The sequence below is a fragment of the Indicator indicator genome, chromosome 19 (assembly GCF_027791375.1).
Source record: "Indicator indicator isolate 239-I01 chromosome 19, UM_Iind_1.1, whole genome shotgun sequence".
Classification (NCBI taxonomy): domain Eukaryota; kingdom Metazoa; phylum Chordata; class Aves; order Piciformes; family Indicatoridae; genus Indicator; species Indicator indicator.
The window spans coordinates 18212235-18234477 of record NC_072028.1 but is presented as its reverse complement, the minus strand read 5'-3'; the positions used below and the strand labels follow the sequence as shown (position 1 = coordinate 18234477).

General features: G+C 39.3%; 1 protein-coding gene across 1 annotated transcript in view; it reads right to left on the bottom strand.

Annotated features, from left to right (window-relative positions):
* Positions 1-22243, bottom strand: part of SLC6A2 (solute carrier family 6 member 2) — a 61125-nt gene that overhangs the window by 27204 nt on the left and 11678 nt on the right. The window contains exons 3-4 of the mRNA XM_054389917.1: positions 8923-9054; positions 5024-5261 (exon numbers count right to left, since the gene is read on the bottom strand). Of these exons, the coding sequence (XP_054245892.1) occupies positions 5024-5261; positions 8923-9054 (370 nt within the window). The remainder of the gene's footprint in view (positions 1-5023; positions 5262-8922; positions 9055-22243) is intronic.

The window sequence follows — 22243 nt, the reverse complement described above, 5'->3', positions numbered from 1 at the left end:
TTGAGCACATTCAAGTCTGCACAGCATTCATGAACCAGAGATTTTTTCAAAATATGTTTTAAAACCCATTATAATGGGGTCTGCAATTATAGGTCTAATGAATACTGAACTCTTGAACAATGTGTGTTTGAAGATACATGGCAGAGTACTTAGAGAACATGTGCTCCCTACTGCCCCAGCCCTTAGTCAGCAAGTTGCATAGTCCTTCCAGCAGCATTCTCAATGGGTCATGTGCTGCCCTAAACAGGAATGTCATAAAAGAACCCTAGCCTCTCCAAAGAAGCTGCTGAGCTTTCAGAAGTTTTACTGGTTTCAGAAGAGCTGCATCAAAAGGCACAAAGCTGCTGGAAGAAAGTCAACCATAGGAACAGGTCCCTGTTCTGTAAGCTGAGGTCCACTTTATGGTTTGATATGTTGTATATTGCTGGGTCCTTTACAAAAGGAGGTTAAGGTTGTAACCTTTTCACTGATGAATTCCTAGAGGTGATAGTTTGGATGAGCAAACACTTTCCCTATAAGAAGCAGTACGCAAAACACTAGTGGTGATACTATATCAGTACAGTGTTGCAGAGAATGCTTGATGAGAAACAGGTGCATAAAAGAGGTCTTTGCTGTACGGAGTGAGGTTTTTCCAGCACAGAGTCCTCATAAATTTATGTTTGTAAGTATAATAGATGTAGACTGCTGTGAGTGAACATTTTCTTTATTCTGTGTTCTTAGATAGCTTTTTGCAGTTACTCATAGCTGGGCAGACTTCTGAATTCTGTTTTTTCTGACTTTGCTTTGCTGAATCTGAGAATTTCCCTGTAAAAATGTCTTTTCTATGCAGAAAAAAAGATTACAGATCTAAGAAAAAGTTTGATAGAGGAAAAGATAGCCATAGCTCAGTACATTTTTGACAATTTTACCGTTTTATTTAACACTACCCAGGATTTGTTCCTACAACACATGATGGTATTATATGGGCACACTGCCTCACGAGAAGAAGAGGGCTTTTGTTCCTCCAAACTGGTATTTTTTAATTGTCAGTGCAAATGAAAGCAAGATGGTAACAAACTTTTCCCAGATGCAAGAATAGAGAGAACAAATACAAAATTTTCCTGTATTCAGATAAACTATTGAAGTAGGAGTGATATAGAGTACCTGGGGGAATATTTTTTTGCAGTGATGCACTGGTACTCTTTCAAAAAAAAATAAAATTTGTTCTAACATACATTGTAAGGATAGAAGGTCCTTTACATTTTGTGTGTTTAATTCCAAATCACTGAGGAGGGATGTAATTAACGTGTGTCTCCAAGGAAATGTGGAACTGACATTTGATTGCTTAACTGGATTTCTCTTTTGACTATTACTAGCAGAAGGGCACCAGTTGTTATCAGACTTTGGAGTGTACTTGCTTTGCTAAGTTTGCAGTGTACAAATAGTTAAGAATTGACTTTAACCATCTCTAATGAAGCACTTCAGAGCTCCTAATCCTTCCTGTTGTAACTCTTCTGTTGACATCAGTAGTACCTTCACCTGAATTAAACCTGAATGACTGAAATCAGACTTAGTAAAGTGAAACACCCTAGAAAGCCTAAGTGTAGAACTACTTCAACCTGACTTATTGCCCAGCTCTTAAGGCTTGAAAATAAGCCAAATGTTTGTTGAAGTCTGCCTCTCACTGCCTTGGCATCGAAATTGCAATTTCAAGTGATTTCTTCCAAGTCTGAGGCTTAGAGGTTACTCCCTGCTTTCCTTCCTTGCCAGCTGAAGGAGTTGGCCAAGATTCCTATCAAGTTTTCCCTTCTCTCACTCAGATGGTAAATGGTGAGAATCAGCATACTGCTGTTGAAGTTAGAAGTGCCTTTCTTCAAGTATTAGATGAACTATCACATATGCAGAACTCCCACTGCTTCCTACAGTTTATTCCTGTGCTAGGGGAGATAGAGACAGACAGCTCTGGCAGCTGTATGGTTTTAGTAAATAACCTACTCTAAACACAGCTTTGTGTGAAGGAATCAAGTCCCAGAGGGAAGTAACTCTTTCTCTGAAGGGTAGCTACACCTCCTTTTGCTTTTGGCCTGCTTTGGAAGTACCTCTTTTCATTATCCAACTGCAAAACATATGTTTGTCATTTCTTGTCTCTCTGTCCACCAGAAGGCAAGATTGCATATGCTTTTGATGTAAATGTACACCTAGAGAACCATGTTCAAGCTGTACCACTTCTTATGTCATCTTGAGGCTGAAGGCTTAAGTGCTATAAGGAATTTTACATATATCGTGGTGTATCCCAGTAGCATAAAGCCACAAATTACACTAGTTACTGTAATTAGAAACACTGCCCAAATATGCCAAATTGGATGGTCTCCCATAGGCCTTGGTAGTACAGAGGACAATAATAGAACTTTCTGTCACTTCCATTGGCAAAATCACTTACTTTGTGATATTCTTAGTAGGTACCAGTGCTATTGCTGTTTGAAACCCCTGTTTTAATAACGCTAATCATCATGCCTTGTGTCAGTGCAGAGGTTGGGCTTGCGTAGCTATCCCACTGAAGTTTGAGTGGCAAAGTTTGATTTCCTTCTGGTATAAAAGCAGCTGCTCTACTTCCTTGTTTCTCTGTATACCTGATCAAAGCTCAGAATCTAAAATCTGCCATACTATTGCCCCCAAAGTAGCGAATTTCTGTTATTGCTAATACCTTGCACCACTGGATAGGACTTAGAAACCTTAAGAAAGTAAGCATGATCATAGAATTTGGAAATCTGTGCCTTTGTGATGCTATTACTTAAACTATTCCTCATTCACAGTATTCCTGAGGAAGGATCAATTAGCTACCCAGTTCATAATTCATTATTTCTGACTGTAAAGAATAGACTGACCTTACACAAACTATTGGATCAGGAACTGTCTGTCTTCTGACTGGTTGGTTAGGAAGTGGTTGGTGGCTACTGACCATGAAGAATCAGGTATGCTTTTTACATAGACACTTGGGTCAAGTTCAGCAGGAGTGCAATATAGAATAAGGACACCCAGTATTCTTAAAGGAATATTCAGCCTTTACTTGTAGGGGTTTTCAGAGGGAATGTAGCCAGCCAAGACCTTTACTTGAACTGTTACTTAACATACTGCATCCAAAAATGGTGTGCCATTTTGTAATGTCACTACACTGATGCAATATTGAATATTGTGTCATCATTTCTATTTCTGAACCTGTTGCACATCATATGAAGCTTTATAATAAGATTCAGCTTTCTCTGCTGTACAAACACCATGGTGTTAGGTTATTTGCTGTAAGACAAGAAGCACTGTTCTCTGAATTGGGCTGTCTCCACTAGGTTAGATCTGAATACGCTAAAGCTTTGCACAAGTTTGGTTCCACACCTGAGCTGTACAGCTGGACTTAGTGAGTGAATCCAAATATTGGATAAGTGAACACAATGCCCCTTGTGAATCCCTGGTTTTACAGCTGGGAAAACAGATGTTACAGATTATGCGAGTGGTTATTCTTCTAATTTTTTGCAATATAATCTAGTTCCCAGTAAGTACAGGGCCTAGGGACTGAATTACAGCCTTAAAATTCAGGAATCAAAGTGTAATGAAATGTCAATTTCTCTTTTTATTCTTACTTTCTGAAACCTATACCTTGAATCTATTTCGTGGTTAGGAAAGAGCTCTGATATTCAAAGTTTTAGTGTACAGACAGAATCACAAATTGAGCTGTTACCCAGCTCAGTGGAACTAAATCAAAGCATTGATTCTATCACAGTCTCACCAAGTACGAAGTCAAAATCATACCCCAAGCACAACATGGTAATGGAAAACACATACAACCACTTCAAATCATAAAGGAGAAAGGCAAGAACATAGAGACTACATTTTGCTTTACGAAGGCTTAAAGCACAAGGACATTTTAAAGACAATGTTTAACTGACTGTATGCATTTACAGCCTTTTGCTATAAATGGTCTGTCTTTACATTTGTGTTACAAATACATATATTGTCTCTGTCAGGGCAGTAAATTGCCTGACTCTCATGATTTACCATTGTAATGAGTTCCATTAAACTCACTGCCCCTTACTGTTGTCAAAGCACTGAGTTTAGTTTACCCAAACCCCTGATAACAGTTTGTGTATCACTACTGACCTGTCACTGTGCTGTTTTTGACAAGAAGTAGCAGCCACAAATGTTACAGTGGTATAAACACAGAGCTCATGATCCCTACTGTAGGCAGGTATCGTGTAATACACACTAGGTTATTTATGGTAATGGTAGTGTCCCTTGGTTTCTGCAGTGTTGAACTGTCAGCCCAGGAGGTGTGTGCCCTTATAGCCTTCTATTCCCAACACAGAAATCTTAATTGACTATTCAGATTAATTCAACAGCTGATTCAATTAGCCTGATGCTCATCCTCCTTTCTTTATCCTAATAAAATCCCATTTTCTTCTGGAGGTCCATAAAGCAACTACTGATACACAAATCTTTGCTATATAGTTCAGTTGTCAATTTATGTACCTCTGGTTTTGATTCCAAGTGTTTGATTTGAGTGTGCTTTTGCCTTTCTTGGCCCATGCTGCAGAATGCTCTTTTGCTTAGGAATTAAAAAAAGCCCATCTTTTTATGACTGTGGTGCTCTCCTCCTGCTCAGTGCTTCATCTCACTTCATTGAACTATTGAAGCAGCTGAGCAAACAGAAGTCTGCTTTGAGATACCTCTCAGGTGAAGAAACAGGTCAAGTCTGTTGAACAAATGATTATTTTAAAGCCTTAAAGTCAGCTCAGTGTGGCATGCAGACATCTTTGCCAGAACATTGCTGTGTTTCCTTGCCTGGCAAAGTTTGTGCAAGCCAGAGAGGTACATCAGGGAAGATTTGTATCTTTTGTCCAATTCCATTTTCCTCAGTGGCAAGTAACAACTGCATTTTAACCTTAGACTTTTGATGCCTGTTCTAGAGGTTGCATTCTAAGTGATTTTACTGTCCAGAGGAAACACACTTAGACATAGTATTTGGAATAAATAGCAAAGTGAAGTCAACACTTACTCATAAAATTCAGCTGCAGGAGTGAGCTTGTACTTTGAGTATTTGGTACCATTGCCAAGCACTGATGCATTGAAGAGTTTGGGATCTGTACAGTTTGGACTGTTCCAACTGTTGTGGCAGTTTGTCCAAGGGAGCTCAAATGTGAATGATGAAAATAGATAATACAGAGACCAAGCTATGATAACATTGTAGTAGAAGCCCACGTAGAGAGCAATGAGTATCACTGCATAGCCTACACCTAAAGACAAAGGAAAAGTAGATTATGTATTGCGTTACATGCAACAGTATATGCAGACACTTTAATTGAACTCAACCATACACGGCTGCGAATTTGTTTTAGATCTTCAGACCAATAAAAGGAATTTTTGACATTCACATGTACAAATCCAGACATAATCACTGGCCTGAAAAAAAAAATGTATTACTGATTTTAGAAAATGACTGTCTTTCAGCAAATCCAGTTGTCTGCCAGAAAAAGAAATCAGTGCAATGCCAATACTTGCTCATGTACAGCTCTATTGCTAATTTACTTCCAATGCAGAAAATTGCAAGCCCATGTTAGGAGTGGAACTCACTTCATCTTCATAATGTCAGAATCCTTGGCAACGTTTCTTGGAAAAGTAAAGCTTGAGACTTAAGTGAAGTTTCCCTGTGGCTCATGTTCCCACCCTGAGCTAGTTTGGAACAGACACCAATCCCTCTCCTGTTTCTTTCCCATTGTGACTCTCCAGACTGGCTTCCATCAGCATGTAACTACATCCAGAACACAAATTAAATAGTCTGTGCTCTTCCACCCGGGCTCCAAGTGGTTGTTTGGCCAGTAAATATTGGTGAATATCGAGCTTGGGGCTAAACTGTATGTGGACCTTCAGACTGCTTTATAGTCTCCACAGGATTACAGAACCCCCACTGTAAGCACTGTAAGCATTTTCTTTTGATTTTCAACATTTGTTTTGTTTTTTTGCCTACTCTCAAGTGTGCTTGGAGGATCTCTTTAATGAGTCTGTGTTCTTCTCATGAAAGTGGACATTTTTCAGTGGTTTGGGAGAAAGCTTTGGTACTTATGTCAGAGTACAGCATAAGTTTGTTATCAGAATCATTCAGGAAGCTTGCTTTACCTTGGCTTTTATCATCTTCCTTCTCTGAATCCCACCCCAGAGTTGTATGTATTGGATACGAGGTAAACACTACAGCTGTTTTGTGACTCTAATCACTGTATTGTCCCAGCAGGCACCTAAGTGTAAACATTTGCCTCTAATTTTCTTTGGCTTTTTTGTTGTTTTTGAGGCCTAGCAGTGGGAGATTACTGGGCTTTCATACTTCTTGATAAAACAGGGAAGTGGCACACACTGAGTATTAATTCTTACTTTAAAATCTGCATAAGGAACAGATGCTGACCCTGAAGAAGCTGGCAGTTCAAAGGCTGATGCATACACCAAAGTTACTCTGCTCTTCAGGAGGCTTTTAAATACATAGACCAGTTTGCTCAATCCTAACAAAAGATTGTGCAAAGGTAAAACTGTATCTTCAAATTCTTGGGGCTAATATGAATCCCATACATCTACCACTAGAGTTTCAGTGTTAATTATGATCAATAGAGTGGAGCAGAGGAAAGAATCACCCAGGGGTATAATTCTGAAATATTCATGTGAATGTTAAAATAAGTACAAACAACTGAATGTTGCTCTGAAATTCAAAAAGCACTTGTGAAACTCTTCCAATTGGACAATGGTAGATATTTAATACCAGGATTAAAACATACTGGATCAAGTGTTTCTTAAATGTCACTGCTCTGAAGTCATAAGAACGTTCAGGAATTAATTTGCTTTCCTGTTTCTAAGTCTAGCTTTTCTTTAAAGGTAATACTGCACCACCCACTCAAACCCAGAGCCTGTAAAGCACAGAGATGGAAGCAGACTGTATTGCAAAGGTTACAGGGTATATTTTTAATTGCATGAGAGCATCTCATTTGAAGTAGAGCCCTTAGAGTTCACTGCAATAATATTCATAGCTAAAATTAGTATTATAGTGCTGTTCATTTAGAGATGCTGTTATAAATTTGTGTAGACTGTGTACTTCTCACTTGAGTGAGAGGTTTATCCCAGAAATGACTCAAAAGAATTAGCAGTAAAATGTGTTTGTGCGTTATCAGACGACTTGCCCAGAACTTTAAAAGTGCTGAGTTTATTCTAGCACTGAGGTGCAAATACAACTCAATGCCTATTACTGTTTGAGAATCAAATAACTTATGCTAGTCTGTATCCTAGAAATAAGAACACTTAAAAATCAACAGTAATGTATGTTTAGTCCACCTTGAAAATGTCAGCTTAAAAACACAGCTGGAATGTCAACAAGACTATACATGAAATAAATTCTGTTTTCGTTTCTCATCATCTTTTCAATCCTGAAGTCAACAGATAGAACATCTCCAAGCACAGTGGTATTTGACTCAAACACTGAGATCCTTCAGGTCTAATTTTTGCAGTTAGGTTTTCAAAACCCTTGTTACCATCCAAAGGTATTAACTGCTACCAGCAGGAATTCTGATAGAGCAAGGGTCTTCAGGTTCCGGGGTGCTAGGATGAATTGTCTCCCCCGAAGGTATTATAAAAGGGGTAGGTAAATCTATGTGGATGGCACATATTATATAAAGGCTTGCTTATTTTTAATTATATCTCTAATTTTCTGTGAGCTTTAGGTTTGACTGTTTGAAAAAAAGCACACAACCTTGCAGTTTTCTTATTCTATAGCACTAGCCTCCTTGAAGAGGAAAACTGTATTTTGAGAAAGAAGACTAACATTTACTCAGTGTAACCTATATCCAAGTGCTGGATCCGCCGAGTTTGGATTGCTGTTGTTAAGCTCCTTAGCTTTTGACAGTGGCGGGATGAACATGATCTGAATTTTAAGCTTCTACGTTCAGCTAAGCTTGACTGGTTTCGTTTCAGATAGCTCTGTGTTGAAAAGGCTGCTACCTAAGATTTTTACATACAGTCTGGTGTAGATATAAGGGAATTTAAAGTTTTTGCTGGTAAGCAATGCTTAGGAAAATTTTTGAGGCTCCTTAGAAAACATTTGTTTCATGTACAGAAAGTATATGGCCTCTTTCAGCCAGGGAGATCCCTTTTATCCCTGATGTGCCAAGCGCACTGATCCAAACACCTAACCTCAGCTATTTTTTTGCAAAATGATTGCAACTCAATGTACATGACACCACTCCATAGTTTTTTATTCAGTGATGCTGGAGAGTTACCTCTAGTTGAAAACACTCGACAGTAATAATAATATTCATGTTTTGATAAGTGCTTTTCATTGCTGGATTTAAAAAACACTTTACAAAATCAGAATCATTGCTCCCTTTTCATAGGCAGGAAAACTGAGCTAAAGATCCACAGATAACTTGTGTGTTGTTCAAGTCTAGTGGTTGAACTGCAGGCGTCACCACTCCATTTTAATGTTCTAGCTGCTGTGCTACACTGACCTCTGCAGAGAAAACTCCACACAAGAAACTGGAGTCAGTGGTTTTCTTAATCCCTGGGGAAGCAGGGCTGAACTGACCTGGATGGGATTTGGTGTTTCTAAATGTTTTGTATTGCCAGCTCCTTGCACTACCTAGAGATATCCAATTCCTTGCAGTCCCCAATATCCAGGGGAAAGGGAGCACAGGGATAAACTGCTCCTGCATGTTGCTCTTTGCTGCACTCCTCAGCAATTATCCTGAAGATGATTTATGTGTGTTTTCCATGTTATGCTCCAAAAAGATTTCTGGTTTCAAGGGTTGGGGAAAGGTCACCAAATACCATACTGTCTGTGGAAATATGGGAGACCTTCGTTTTGTTTGTTATTGTGAGTGTTTGGCACCCTCACAGTGCTGTTCAAGTGAGCAGAGGGATACTTACCTTTGAAAAGCGGGCAGATTTTCCACACAGTGGCAGCCCCTTCTCGGTTATACTGTCCCAGTGCTAATTCCATGTAGAAGAGGGGCATTCCGGCAATAATTAAGAAGAGAATATAGGGAATAAGAAAAGCACCTGGAAAGAGAGTAGTTACACATTGTAATCTGTGTTTGGGCAGCATTTTGCTTTCTCTGTTACTTATACTGGCTAAAGACAAAGCCTCTGCCTTTAGGAAGTAGAAAGGAAATACCAGCAGGGAAGAACCCATGCTCTCTTGTCCCTTTCCTGCGTTTTTGTTAAGGTCTCAGAGACAGAACCCCTGAAATGAGCTGTAGACCTTGTTTGTTTTGGTTTGTGTCTTGTGGGGTTTTGGTAGCTCCTATTTCCCCCTAATGCTTCCCCTCTGCTTTTTGGTTTCAAAGGGAAATCAGTGATCCTGCAAATTAATCCCTAACTGAAGAAGAAATGTTGCTGAAGACACTTGCAGTGCTGAAAAGGAATGGGACTATGAAAACTTTGAAGTGTAGTATGTTCAAAAGGGAGCATAGAGGCCAGCAACAGAAGAAAGCAAATGTAATGTGAATTTCTGTTAAGTGTGGCTTAAATCATACTATGTGTGTCTGCAGGAACCTCTGGCTTGAAAATGGATCACTGCTGATCAGTCAATGTGGAATTTAGGCTTCCATGGCATATTTTGGGTTTTGCTATAATATGATCCCTTATTCTTATGAAATGTGTTAGACTAACACACCCCTTTCCAACCTAGTGATACTGTTTGCCATTTATGTGGAATATGTACTAGGTTACACTGTTAGGCAGTAACAGCATTCTCATATTGCAGCAGGATGGTGTTGGGGTTGCTTTGACCTTTCTGGAATACATTACTTGATTGAGGATTTCTCTGTGAGTTCATGCCAGGGAAACTGTCACCTGTGGAAAAAATCCTGATGTGTTGGTGCCACTATCCAAGAGTATTGCCAAGTGAAATACAAGAGAATCATTGAATGTAGAAACTATCTGAAACTGTAGTTATTCTACATAATCCATATCACAGAAAGAAGACTCCTGTAGTGTATGGCTGCTGTAAAATAACTATAGTTGGTGGTGTGTTTAATGAATGCTTTGTTAGTCCTCTGCTAAGTGTAGCTTTTATTTTATTGCATAGCATACTTAGTCCAGAAGAGTCCAATTCATCTAACATTTGTCTGTATAAAAAATGATTAGGTTATTTTGATAAATAAGGAGCTGACAGAGTAAGTACATATGCTGAATAACCAACTGCTGTCCTTAGGAGTTATGTATGAAAATAAACTATATTGTGGAAATCATACTTAAATTACTCAGCAAAAGAAAGCAGCAGGTGTCTATTTCTCCCAAAAGCAAGCAGTAGGAACTCTTGCAAACCTGAAAAATCTGCTGTACTGGTTTAATAATTTGAAAGCCTCCCTTGGAAAAGGAAGCAGTTTTGCATTGCTTCTCAATGTATAAATGAAGAGAAGGTATATGTAATTTGTAAAAGTATAGAAGCTAAAAACATACCTGTAGCTATCTGTAACATGCCAGTCACCAGAACAAATTGCATAGTTAAAAAGTGCTTCTGAAATGACTGTTGTGCTTTTAAAAGTCTGAATAATTGCTGCACCTTTAACCTTTCATGTTAGTTTTATCACAGATATTAGTAGTGTAAGCCGCCCAGCATGGCTGTTCAGAGAGGGGATTTTGAGCATTTACTAGGGAATATGAACAGGAAAACAAACTGTTCTCTTAGTCATACCACAAATCCACTTCTAAAAGTAACATGCTGTAACATAATGGTAACGATAATGTAGTCAGAGTTAAGTCCTAAATTTAGGTATTTCAAAGTTGAAATCTTGCAGTGAAACAGCCACAAGGTATACCAACAGAAATAAAGAACAGTTTAAAGCTTTGAGAATGTATTCTGAAAGCTGAAGTGCATTGGATGGGGACAAGAATCTTATTCACCGTGTTTGTAAGGAGTGTAGTGTGAATACAACACGAGTTCACAAAAGCTGCTGCAGTACCAATGAGACACATTTTAATAATATGTCAGTGTTGTTGACAAGCTGCTTTCTGTGATCATCAGGCTGAACTGTCATGTGTTTGAATATTGTGGAGAAAAGATTTGTATTCAACAAATACTTGATACTCTGCAGTTCTGAGCTCTGTTCAGTGATGAAACATGCTCAGATAAACCAATCTGGGATACCAGATTTTGCTTTCACTTTATCTGGTATCTAGAAAAATTATTTTAGGTGGTTTCCCTGTCAGATTTCCTTGCAAGTGACAGCCTTTGAAGTGTCTTGCTTCGATAGTATTACAGTGTGTGGAGCTGACTCACCAGCCTAGCTTGTTGGGAGGTATGGAGTTTGCACAGAGTGCTGTTTGACTAACTTTAATGTCAAGAGACTGGAAAACATGCCACAAATGGAATAAATTTGTGTGAGAGAAAATTAATCCTGGAGATGGGTAGTGGACATACCTATTAAACGTTAGTTTAAAATACATGGGTTTTAAGTATGACTAACACCATGATGAACTGTGAAGTGTACTGTACTTAGGCATACTTGCTTAAGCGTCATCTATTTGGCTACGAGTCATTCCAGGCTTTAGTTAAAGGAGGTTTCTTTCTTTTTTTCCTTCCCCCGCCCTGCCCCCGCAAGGCATTAGTAAATGTGGTGTAATTTTCAGCAAAGAGCAGTTACAGTATAGCAGGGTTTCATAGCAGGGTTGCTTTTCAGGTAACTAAATGATTGAAGTATTTTGAAATTGAGATAAATATCAAAGTAAGGGTGCTTAGTCACATGAAGTTGACTTTGCTTCAGAAACTTCTGGAAACTTCTTGTTTAGCAGCTTTTGCTCAGGTAAAAAATAACCCCACCCCACCCCCTCCAAGTTAGGTATTTCTAAATATCTAGCTATTTCCTCTTCTTTTTTTTTTTTTTTTTGAGCCAATATCCAGAATCAAACTTCATGGTGGTCACTGAACCCTTTCTGAGATCAGGGGCACTTCAAAGGAAAATAAATGATGGTCAAAGTATCATTCAAATTCCTGCTAAACTGAACAGTATGTAAATGCTTGTATGTGTGATACATGATCAACCTCAGTCATTTTGCAGGTCTCCATCATAGGACTCTCTTTTTTCAGTGGTGCTAAGTGACAGTACAAGAGGTAACAGACACAAACTTGGACATAAAAAGTTCCATTTAAACACGAGGAGGAATTCTTTACTTTGAGGGTGGTAGAGCTCTGGAACTAATTGCCCAGAGAGGTGGTGGAGTCTTCAGCTCTGGAATCATTTAAAGCCCACCTGGACATCATCCTATACAACCTGCCGTAGATGAACGTGCTATGGCAGGCATGTTGGACTTGATTATTTCCCTTCCAACCCTCATCACAGAATCATAGAACAGCTTAGGTTGGAAGAGACTTTAGAGATCATTTACTCCAACCTCCCTGCATGGGCAGGGATGCCTCTCAATTAGACTCAGCTGCTCAAAGCCTCAACTCAGCTGCTGAAGGCCTGACCTTGAATATCCCCAGGGAAGAAGCACCCACAACCTCGCTGGGTAGCCTATTTCAAAGTCCCACCAGCCTCATACTGAATCATTCTGTGATTCTGTGACTGGTTGGTTTGTGTACAGTGTCTTAAGAACAGAGGTACTGCATGGAAGGAGACCTCATACCATCCTGCATGTGTGATCAACCTGTGGGTCAAGGGGGAGGCAAACTGATGGTGGATCTCTTGCTTTAGGTCCAGTGGTGTGAATCTGAGCATCTAGCAGTCTTCTCTGAAGGAGCAGCCTTGCTGTTAATGCCTACCTGCCCTATGAAGTCAAAATGTGGAAGAATGACATGATGCCAGCTCTGTCACTCCTGCCCATGCCACTGGCCGCAGAAACTGGTGTGCTTTCCTTGACCAAATCTAAGGGGCCAGTTGGATTTATGTAGCCCAGACAGCTGAACTCTGAGGGAGCACACATTTTGGCTAACGCTTCAGACTAGCTGGCCAAGATCTACCTACCTCAGAGAACTGAGGGAGTGCTATCTGTAGGATTGCTGTGTTGGCAGTAACATATGGATAGCACTCAAGGGGGTTCCACTCCCCCGCTGTGTGGTGGGATGGGGCTGAGCACACAGCTGCATCCCACAGGGCAGTACTGGTCTCAGCAATCCCTAATGGTTCCTAATTTCCTTTTACAGTTTAAAATCTGGAGAAATTAACATCTGTATTACAGCCCTGGCATAGTAGCCAGCATACTTGACTTGCTGCTGAGTCACATGCAGCTCAAAGGCCACAGGCTGGACTTGGACTGTTACAAATTTCTGCATCTCTCTGTTAACAGATTTCGTGGGATCCATATACATCCCCTAAGGTGTATATGTTGAGTTGAGACAGCCTTGTGGTTTACGCAAAACTAGAAGAGGTCAAACCTCATCTTCTACAAGAACCATCTGTGTGAAACTTCAAGTGGAAACTTACACAGAAGGTTTTTTTTAAAAACAACTATTATGTGTAATTAATGAAGGACAAAATAGAAGACAGGGTTTGCATTCCTATGTTCAGTGCCATAACAACTTCTTAATTTTGGTCTAGCAGAATCCATACAAAGAACATCTCCTCCCTCTGTTCTTCAGCATTCACAGCATCCTAGGGAGTGGAATGCAAAAAGGAATAAAGCTCTAAATACTGCTCTCAGTCCTACAGGGAGGTCTCCTCTCACTTTTAAATGGCAGGAAGAAAGAAGCATTAATCTACTAATGACTGAAAAAAGATAACTTAAACAGCTGCTGTTATCCTAAAAGGACTTTTTGCTGCAAACACAAGAAGCAGGCCAGGCCAGGGGTAGTTGAGACGACTTTGAACTGTTTGTGCTTGTTAGCCTTGTGCCTTTGTTACCATGGTTATTCAGTCAAAATGTTAACTGGCAGTAATGTCTGCTAAAACAACAAACTTTGAGCAAATAATGCAGTATATTTTCAGATAGGACCGTTTCTAGTATTTGTGCAGGAAAAGGGTCTAAAAACAAAGATCTCTCAACTGGTGATCTGAAATACAAGCCAGTCTCCATGTGTGATCAACAGTGTTTATTTCTTTCCTATGGTATAAATAGGACTTCAAACACTATCAGCAAACAGTTGATAGAATGCAGTACATTTGCTTGAACAACAAGCAAAATGAGTGGAAGCTCTAATCTGTGGAGACTCCTGTGAATGAAAAAGAATGTCCCTGATGCAGAGGGACATTCTTGAAATCTAGACTGTACAAGATCAGCATAGGTAGAAAAACTCAGTAATGGGAGAGGCAGGTGTTTCTTAGTTCTGGCTCTGCCACAGACTAGCTACCAGCTGGCTTGCACAGCCACCAAAGGCACTTCTGAAGGAGGCAAGCTTGAGCCTGCTGCTGACTCCTGGGAAAAAGGGATGGAAGGGCAAACCTTTACTGACCTGAGATTTAAACCAACAAGGGTTTGTGTGGTACAGCAAAGAGAAGTTAGAGATACAAAGGAGCATGGTGTAACCCCAGTGTCAAGGCTAAGTGTACGATTATAACAGCTGCTGTATAATGACGTTGAGCCCAGCCAGCAATAGATTTTAATAGTCAAAAATAAGATTTTTCTGCAGAAGAAATCGCATGACATCCTATAAAATCTTCAGCAGCGCATATAAAATCCTGCAAATATACCACAAAATCTTCCAAGTATGCTACCTCTTTCATGGAAAGTATTTCTGAATCATAAACCCAGTGGAGCTATACTATGGTGAGTGACATGTTTCTTTTGAAGCCTTTATATTTAGTTACTCTCTCCAACAAACTGCTGCTAGGTTTCAACCTATTTATATTTCTCAGAGCCTTCAGTTTTTCCAGAATTCCAATTTTAAGTGTTCCTTTTACTCAAAAAAAAAAAAAAAAAAGTAAAACCAAATACTTTCCAGCAACAGTCAATCCTGTTTATGGGCTGATACCAAATGAACCCTACATTTTTTGTCTTGAGCAGTTAACTTGCTACTACCTTGAAATCACTTAAAGTGACTTGAAGTGCAGTGGATTTATAAACTGGTCAGTAGGTTGTAATAGTGAGGATTATCCAAGCCCTTCCATGCAAACTCATTCATCTCTTTGGCTTTTCGTTACAAGAGTAGTGAGCTAAAGAAACCCTCTAGTAGCTATTTTGAACAAATTAATGAGAGTTAAATACAACAAGCCACTCAGAGCAGCATGATTCATTCATAAATAACCCCCAAGTTATTGGCCAAGGTTCTGTTTGCATAAATTAACGAAATGGTCACATTTACAACAGTGTTTATTTTAAAGATAATGGCAGGCATGTATAAGAAGAGAACCCTGGCCTTTGTTGTTTGATAGGAAATTAAAGAATACATAGAGATGCAATGGACTTGAGAGAATATAAGTCAGGTTGGTTCAAGATGGCCCAGTGTGGCAGTGAGAGTTCTGGAGCTTTATGGGGGGCTTCTGTTTCCCTCACTGCTGCTAGCTTAGGAAATTTAAGTTGTTCCTATCTTCTGCCATGAGGGTGACTGAAAGTCCAAAAGTCTGCTTTACAAGGTTGCAGTGATGGCTTTTATTTTTACACCATGCCTCCTTATAGCAGAGGTACTATTGGAGCTGGCCTCTTTGCTTCTAAATAAATGAATTAGCATCTAGGTGAGTTTTGCCAGTGCTTTATAGTTTGTAACCATGTGAAGGTCTAATTGCTAACATTCCTGCCTCAATCCATCTTGTTGATTTTGTGCCTTTTTTCTTTTTTAACTACCTGACTGTTTTAATTGAGAAATGAGTAAGTGAGCTGCAACAAGGAGCCAGCTTTTAGGCTATTCCGTGATGTGATTTATGAAATCCCTACTACTAAGGTTCAATAGGATAGGGTTAGAAGGAGTAGGTAGTATGCTCTTCTGGAGCAGCTAACACTATTGGGAACAAAGCATCAAGCTTCCTAGTTCACAAGCTCTTTGGAAGCTGATGGTCAGGGGAAGTCCATAGAACTGGACTACCAGGTCAGAGTGCAGGTGACTAGCTCCAGCATGGTGCTGCTTCACAACAGACATGACTGTAAGCTTAAGAGATGCTAAATTAAGAGGAAAAAATACTATTCTACCATTTTATTAATAGGAGCATATATTTGTGCTTTTCCTCCAACCTTGAAATTATTGGGGGTGACACAAGGATATATTCACCTGCAATTGCATATCAACAAAACCACCCATGTAAGGTGTAGGCTGTACGTTTGATGTGCAAAATCAGGTGTCTGTCAAAATGTACCTGATATATTGGTGGCAGAACATCCATGACTAAATATAGCTCTGAATCAAGACATCAGAAGCTATTTGCCGTGAGCTTATGGATCAAGGTAAGCAGGTTTTGCTGGATTCCAGCACTAGAAAATTTGTAATAACATAACCACATGTGATAGTTTTTCAATACACATATTTCAAAGAAAACTTGTTTTCTGTGAGGTACAGAGTATAGCCATGTGCATGAGAGGAAATCCTATTTTATCAGCTTTACGTATCTCTTAATTGTAGGGAAATCCTTGCTTGGTGCCAGGAAGATTTTGACAACTAGTTTTATTTTGTTTCGATATAGATTGTTAGTCTTAGCTTTCTCTTCATTCTCAGAGAACTTCTGTGTTCACTTACGTTTGTTTAGCTTACAGATGACTGAGATGAAAGTGAATGCTTTAAAAGTTCATGGATACATCCAAATTGATGTCAGAATGGACTGTCAGATACTTCCTGTCTAACATATACCAGAGTTTCAGCCAGGAAAACATACAGTACTGATTTGAATATACCAGGCAGATCTTCAGCTTTTTTGGTAGTTGATTTCATAGGTTAGTAACTTCTGTATTATAACAAATACTCGTTTGTTTGTTTTTTGAAGAAAATAATTATTTCTAACCTGAATATACCTCACATTTGCCTGTGGTAATGCCTTCCCTAATAAATTGCCCTTCACTCTGAAGATGTTTAAGCACTGCAATCAAGTATTTCAGATCAAGAAAAGAAAGTTGAAGAGACCTAGTGAACTAAGCTAGTACAGTGTAGTAGTGATTCCTGCTTTTCTCTCTGCAATTCTCAGCTTATGGGTATTTCTTGGTGTAGCAGGCTCATATATTGGCAGGCTGAAGAGTCACGTCAGCACTTCTTGTACCCACATCATAGTACTACATCTTATGCACTATACACTATAACCCAAGTTATAGTACCCACTTCCTGAGCTGTGCATTAGTTGCTTCAGGAATACCAAGTTTATACCTCTGACATGCTCTTCCACCTACTAGAAAAGCACCTGGGGTACTGTTCCCACCTGTGAATCTCTGTCCTTCATTTAGGCAGTCTTTGTTTTGGTCTTTCTGCTCTAACTTTCTCAGGATTGTCTTTGATGGAGCTGCTCACTGTCTTGTGGATGTTGTACAGGGTACACGGAGAGACTCGCTTCCTAGTTGTGCGCCTTGCCTTGGGTGCCTAATATGAGGTGATAATCATGCCCTGGCAGAGCTGATAGGTACCACACTAGTATCTAATGTGCACAGTGAGACAAGGTGTGTTTAAATGTGCTTTGGTTTTCACGTGTAACAGTGAAACAGTGGTTCACAACAACCTCATACGGAGCGTGTTTCTCTTAAAGACTGCTTTTCTTTGGCAGTTGTCAGAATGAAAAATAATCCCAGAGTTAATCACCCTCTGGAGAGGACACAGTATTCATTTTAGGCAGTATGAGATTCATAACTCTGCCAGGGTAAAACAAAGTGCTTAAGACATCTTAAATCAGCTTTAGACAAAGTGCCAGGCAGCTTTCAAGAGGATTAATGTGCAAACTAATAGAAAGTAAATGCCTTGAAATTCTGCAAGAGAAGAAGCAAGTATAAACACACTGAGATACTCTTAAAGTTGCCTTACCGTTTAATGATTAATCCAATCATAAGTTATAACTCTAATTTTTTGATTCAGCGACCAAAGCAAGAAAATTCTTGTTCTTCCAGATTTATCTGTAATAGTGTAATACTTTTCTGTGCTATCTTACATTTACAAACTCTTTCACAACAGCATCCTCTAAATTCTTGCTATCAATAAATGGTTATGTTCTGTCACTGAAGTCCGAGACAGTTACACATTCCTAGCTCCAACAGATCTAGTAAATCTCTTTACTCTCTGTCATTATCAATGAAGCCTTCAGGATGAATATTTTTTCTGATCCTACTGAAGGAAACAGATTAAGTCTGCTGTAAGCTACATATAATGCATGTCTATACAGAGCTTTAAGGCAGGGAGGCAAACACTTGCATACCATATAAAGCTATTCTTAATTTTTTTTTATTAAAACTCACCTGTTTTCTGTCAACACTACTGGGAAGTATTCTTGACGTAGTTTTCTGGTACACCTGTATTTCTTAGACGTACTATATAAACTACAAAGTACAGATTTCACACCAATTTTGAAATTAATAGTATGGTATCTAACCATAAATAATACTTTCTTATGTGAGGCAAATGTTGCATCATTTCAATTTATTTGTACGATTCACTGGCTCTGTGTGATGCTGTTAGCAACAGTTTTGACAAACTTACAGTGATGGCTATGACGGCATAATTGCCTAGAAAAGTGAAAATCCCTGTGTTCTTATTAAAGATTATGGTTTCTATTAGATGGTTCTAAGATTTTGGACTGTCTGGGTGAGGATAACTTCCAAATGACTGTGGCTTTGCTATGTTGTACCTTTTTAGTAGCACTGACCACAAGAATTTCACAAACTGTCGCAGTGTTCTTCATAAAAACCCTTTTCATCTGGAAAAATACCTGTTTAGCCTTAGGCAGTGCTGGTACTATTCTGTATGCAGTGCAGTGCCATCAGGTGTGGTCTCTGAGAATTTGGGCATTGTGGGCACAAAGCAAAACTCTAGTGTCATCCCTGCATGAGGAGGACTGTAAGAACTTCTCTGGACATTCCCCTGCTCTAAAGGGCAAAGTGAGTCTCACCTAGACCAGTATGAAACCACAACAACACAGCAATCTAGTTGTACTGGGTAGCAACAGCTTCTCTGCCTTCTGTGACAATTAATCAGACTTTTTTTTATTTATTTCAGTTTGAAACCCAAGCTTTATGCTTGTTTTTATTTAGAAGACTGCTTTCCTAATAGGCTTCAAGCAACGAAATATATTTTCCCCTCAGTCCAAGCTGTCCAGTACATACTTCATCACTGCCATTCTACACAGGGCCTCTTGGCTTGAAATGCCATAGAAGAATGTGAAAATGACCCCAGGGGCCATTGTAGCTCACTGCCAAGATGAAGCAGAGGCCTATCAACATTTGAAGCAAAATCCTTCTTGGTTCATCACAGTACAAACTTTTGCTGGGGCAGATTGCGGGTCAATTTTGTTCACTGATTACTCAGACCTTACGATAAGCTGAGCTTGGTGTTTTCAGCATATCACGCAGCTAATATACTTTTTAAAATTCCTAAACAGCTTTTAAAGGCATAATACCTCATGACTTTAAAATGGTAATTAGAATAAAAAATGTAGGTGGTCTTGAAGATCTCAAAATTCTTAATTTAGAGATAGAGACAGTGGTTTTGTCATCAGCCTCTGTATGTGTCAGTGGAGAATTAAATTTCAATTCCCAGTAACTGTTTTCTTTCACTTTCTTAGAGGGAAGGGTCAAACGAGAGAATAAGTAGCTGATGCCAGCTACATTCCTACAAACACCGATTTAAAAAATTAAAAAAACATGGATTAGGCCCCAGAATAACTTTAAAAATCTTAAAATGTAAGATATTGTATTCTAATCCTTTTAATTACCTACTGGCTTTTACTCTAGAACTTGCTTCTTATTTTCCTAGCTTTTCTCTTTAGCCTTGAGAGCTAGAAAGAGATTCTTGCCTAATCGTTTGTCTCTATGAAAGCGTGAGTGTAAAAGGCACTTCTTAAAATAGTACTTTTTTATTGCTTGAGCCCGACATAGGAGAATGCTGAGGTCATAGTTTAACTCTCACAGAGTAAATTCATTTTGTGCAATAATGCTCTTTATCTGTGTAAATGCTGACATTTTGTTTATTAGGTGAAGTACTGAATATGGCATCAAGTGATGATCAGTTATTTGTCAGTGGAATTCTTCTGTATCAGTTCGGTCTGAACAGTTTTTTATTACTTCACTCTGTTTTTCCTCTCATACACTTCTTAGTCTGGAAATTCTGTCTACTTAGGAGTCCTTAAGAGAGAGAGACGTCTGTTATTTGGGTTGAAATCCTGGCTCTGGTGACGTCAATGGAAAAAAACCACCCATTGACTTCAGCTGGGTCAGGATTTCTCCCTTGTGGTTTATGAATCTATTAACTAAGGCTGTAGAGCCACACATAAGAGAGAAACAACCTGCAGGAAAAGAGACAATGATTAAACTCTCCCCAAAACAAAATCCTGGAGTGTCTCCAGTGTTACCACACCTGCCTCATGATCTCATTGACATATCTGCATCCCCCTTTAGAGAGGAGACAAAAGCACTGCACAATACAAGCTATTCCTTAGTTTTGGGATAAATCTTGTGAAGAAGATGCCTATGTACAGTTAAAATCACTCTGCAGTTGGGAACATGAACTTCTGAGCTCCCTTCTAGCATCAGTCTTATTGGACATCAGTAGACAGATACAGTCCTGCATGCTGATGAAGAATCATATAGCAAAGTTACTTTAGAGTATCTTCTAGGCTGTGAACTTGGTGTTTTGATAACATTTGGTCATTCATTTTCTAATATCACGGTTAGCCCAATATTATTTTATATACCTATACAATAAAGTTGTTCACTGAAACTCTTTGCTTTCTCTTACTATTGTTGTGAAATCATAACACTTTTGAGGGAACTACAGAGAACTACCTCCTATACTTAAAGAAATTGTTTTCTCCTGTATCATTCCTTGAGGGGAGGAGACTGTATCTCCATTTTAATGTTGTGTTCACGGGGTAGCATTTTCTTATCAGTGACTGTCTCCTTGCTGTCATTGTGGCCATGCTGAAAAGTAAGCTCCTCAATGTGAATTAAGCGTTACTAAAAGGTGCCACTCATATAATATCCTAATAAATTAAATGAACCAGGAAATCCAAAATGGTTTGCTTGGGAGCAATCATTGCTCTTACTGGGCAGCTCTGAATTTGAAAGTCATGAGCCAACCTGTTATATCCTCCAGTAATTCTTTGTTTTCTATAAATGCAGTAGGTTGTTGTCCCTTTATTTACTAGGGTAGGACCTGCCAATATCTATAAGGATCTGCTGCTCCACCTCGTGGTGTGAAAAAAGTTTTCTGTTATTCTGCTCTGTAGAGGGGTGTGCTAGAAAAAGTCTGGCCTCTCGTCCTTTTGTTACTCAATTGGAGTTTGACTGAGATCTGTATCATGCCTTTCCTTGAGACACTGATGTTAAGGGCAAATAATGCATTGTCACCTTCATCATGCTTCAGGACAAAGAGTGCAGGAGGTGTTTGAGTACAGAGGAGAAAGAAAAGTCAGTGAAGAGTGTTATTGAGTACACATAGTTCACAATGTGCAGGATAGATGATAAATAGCAGTAAGACAGACACACAGCACTTGGCTGCCTTCTCTAGCCCTTGGTAACCATGTTTGTGTGGTCAGTGAGGCATTTGGGGTGTATTCTTCTATGCTGCTGCTGGGTCAGAACAGCAAGCACCCTCCATGGGTCTGCAGGCTTCAGCAGAGATGAATGCTATGGGATTGCCTGGCCACAATCCTGCCTGTACATCAATGTCACAAAAGCTGTTTCTTAGGCTAACAGGAGAGCTATAGCAAGACCTGACTTTTTATTCACTCTGTCACTAACTGCAGTGCTTGGAAAGAATGCCTGTAAAGGAATAATGTCCTTTTGCTGCTAGAATCACAGCTCCTGTGTGCTTCAGTGCGGTGGGATCAAACCAGTACTGTTCTTCTGATGCTGGGTTTGTTCTAGGGAAGCAGTTTGTAACAAAGCAGTCCAAAAAAGCTTTATATTTATGTAGTCAGGGAGTGTTGGATCCTATTATGGACACTTAATACATATTCCTGAACAGTAGTAATAGCCAAAGAATAGCAACTAATTCATACCTACATTAAGGGCACATCTTCTGTCAACCACTTGTGCTGTTGGAAGTGAGTGGTTGTGCTCATAAAGCCTTAAAGAGTAGGAGCACTGGGAAAATTACCATCTTCTATAAAAAGGTCTCTTGTATTATGAGGGCAGCTTGTCTTACTGTGTACCAGCAATCAAAATGCTAGTCATAAAAAACATTTATGGACTGGCA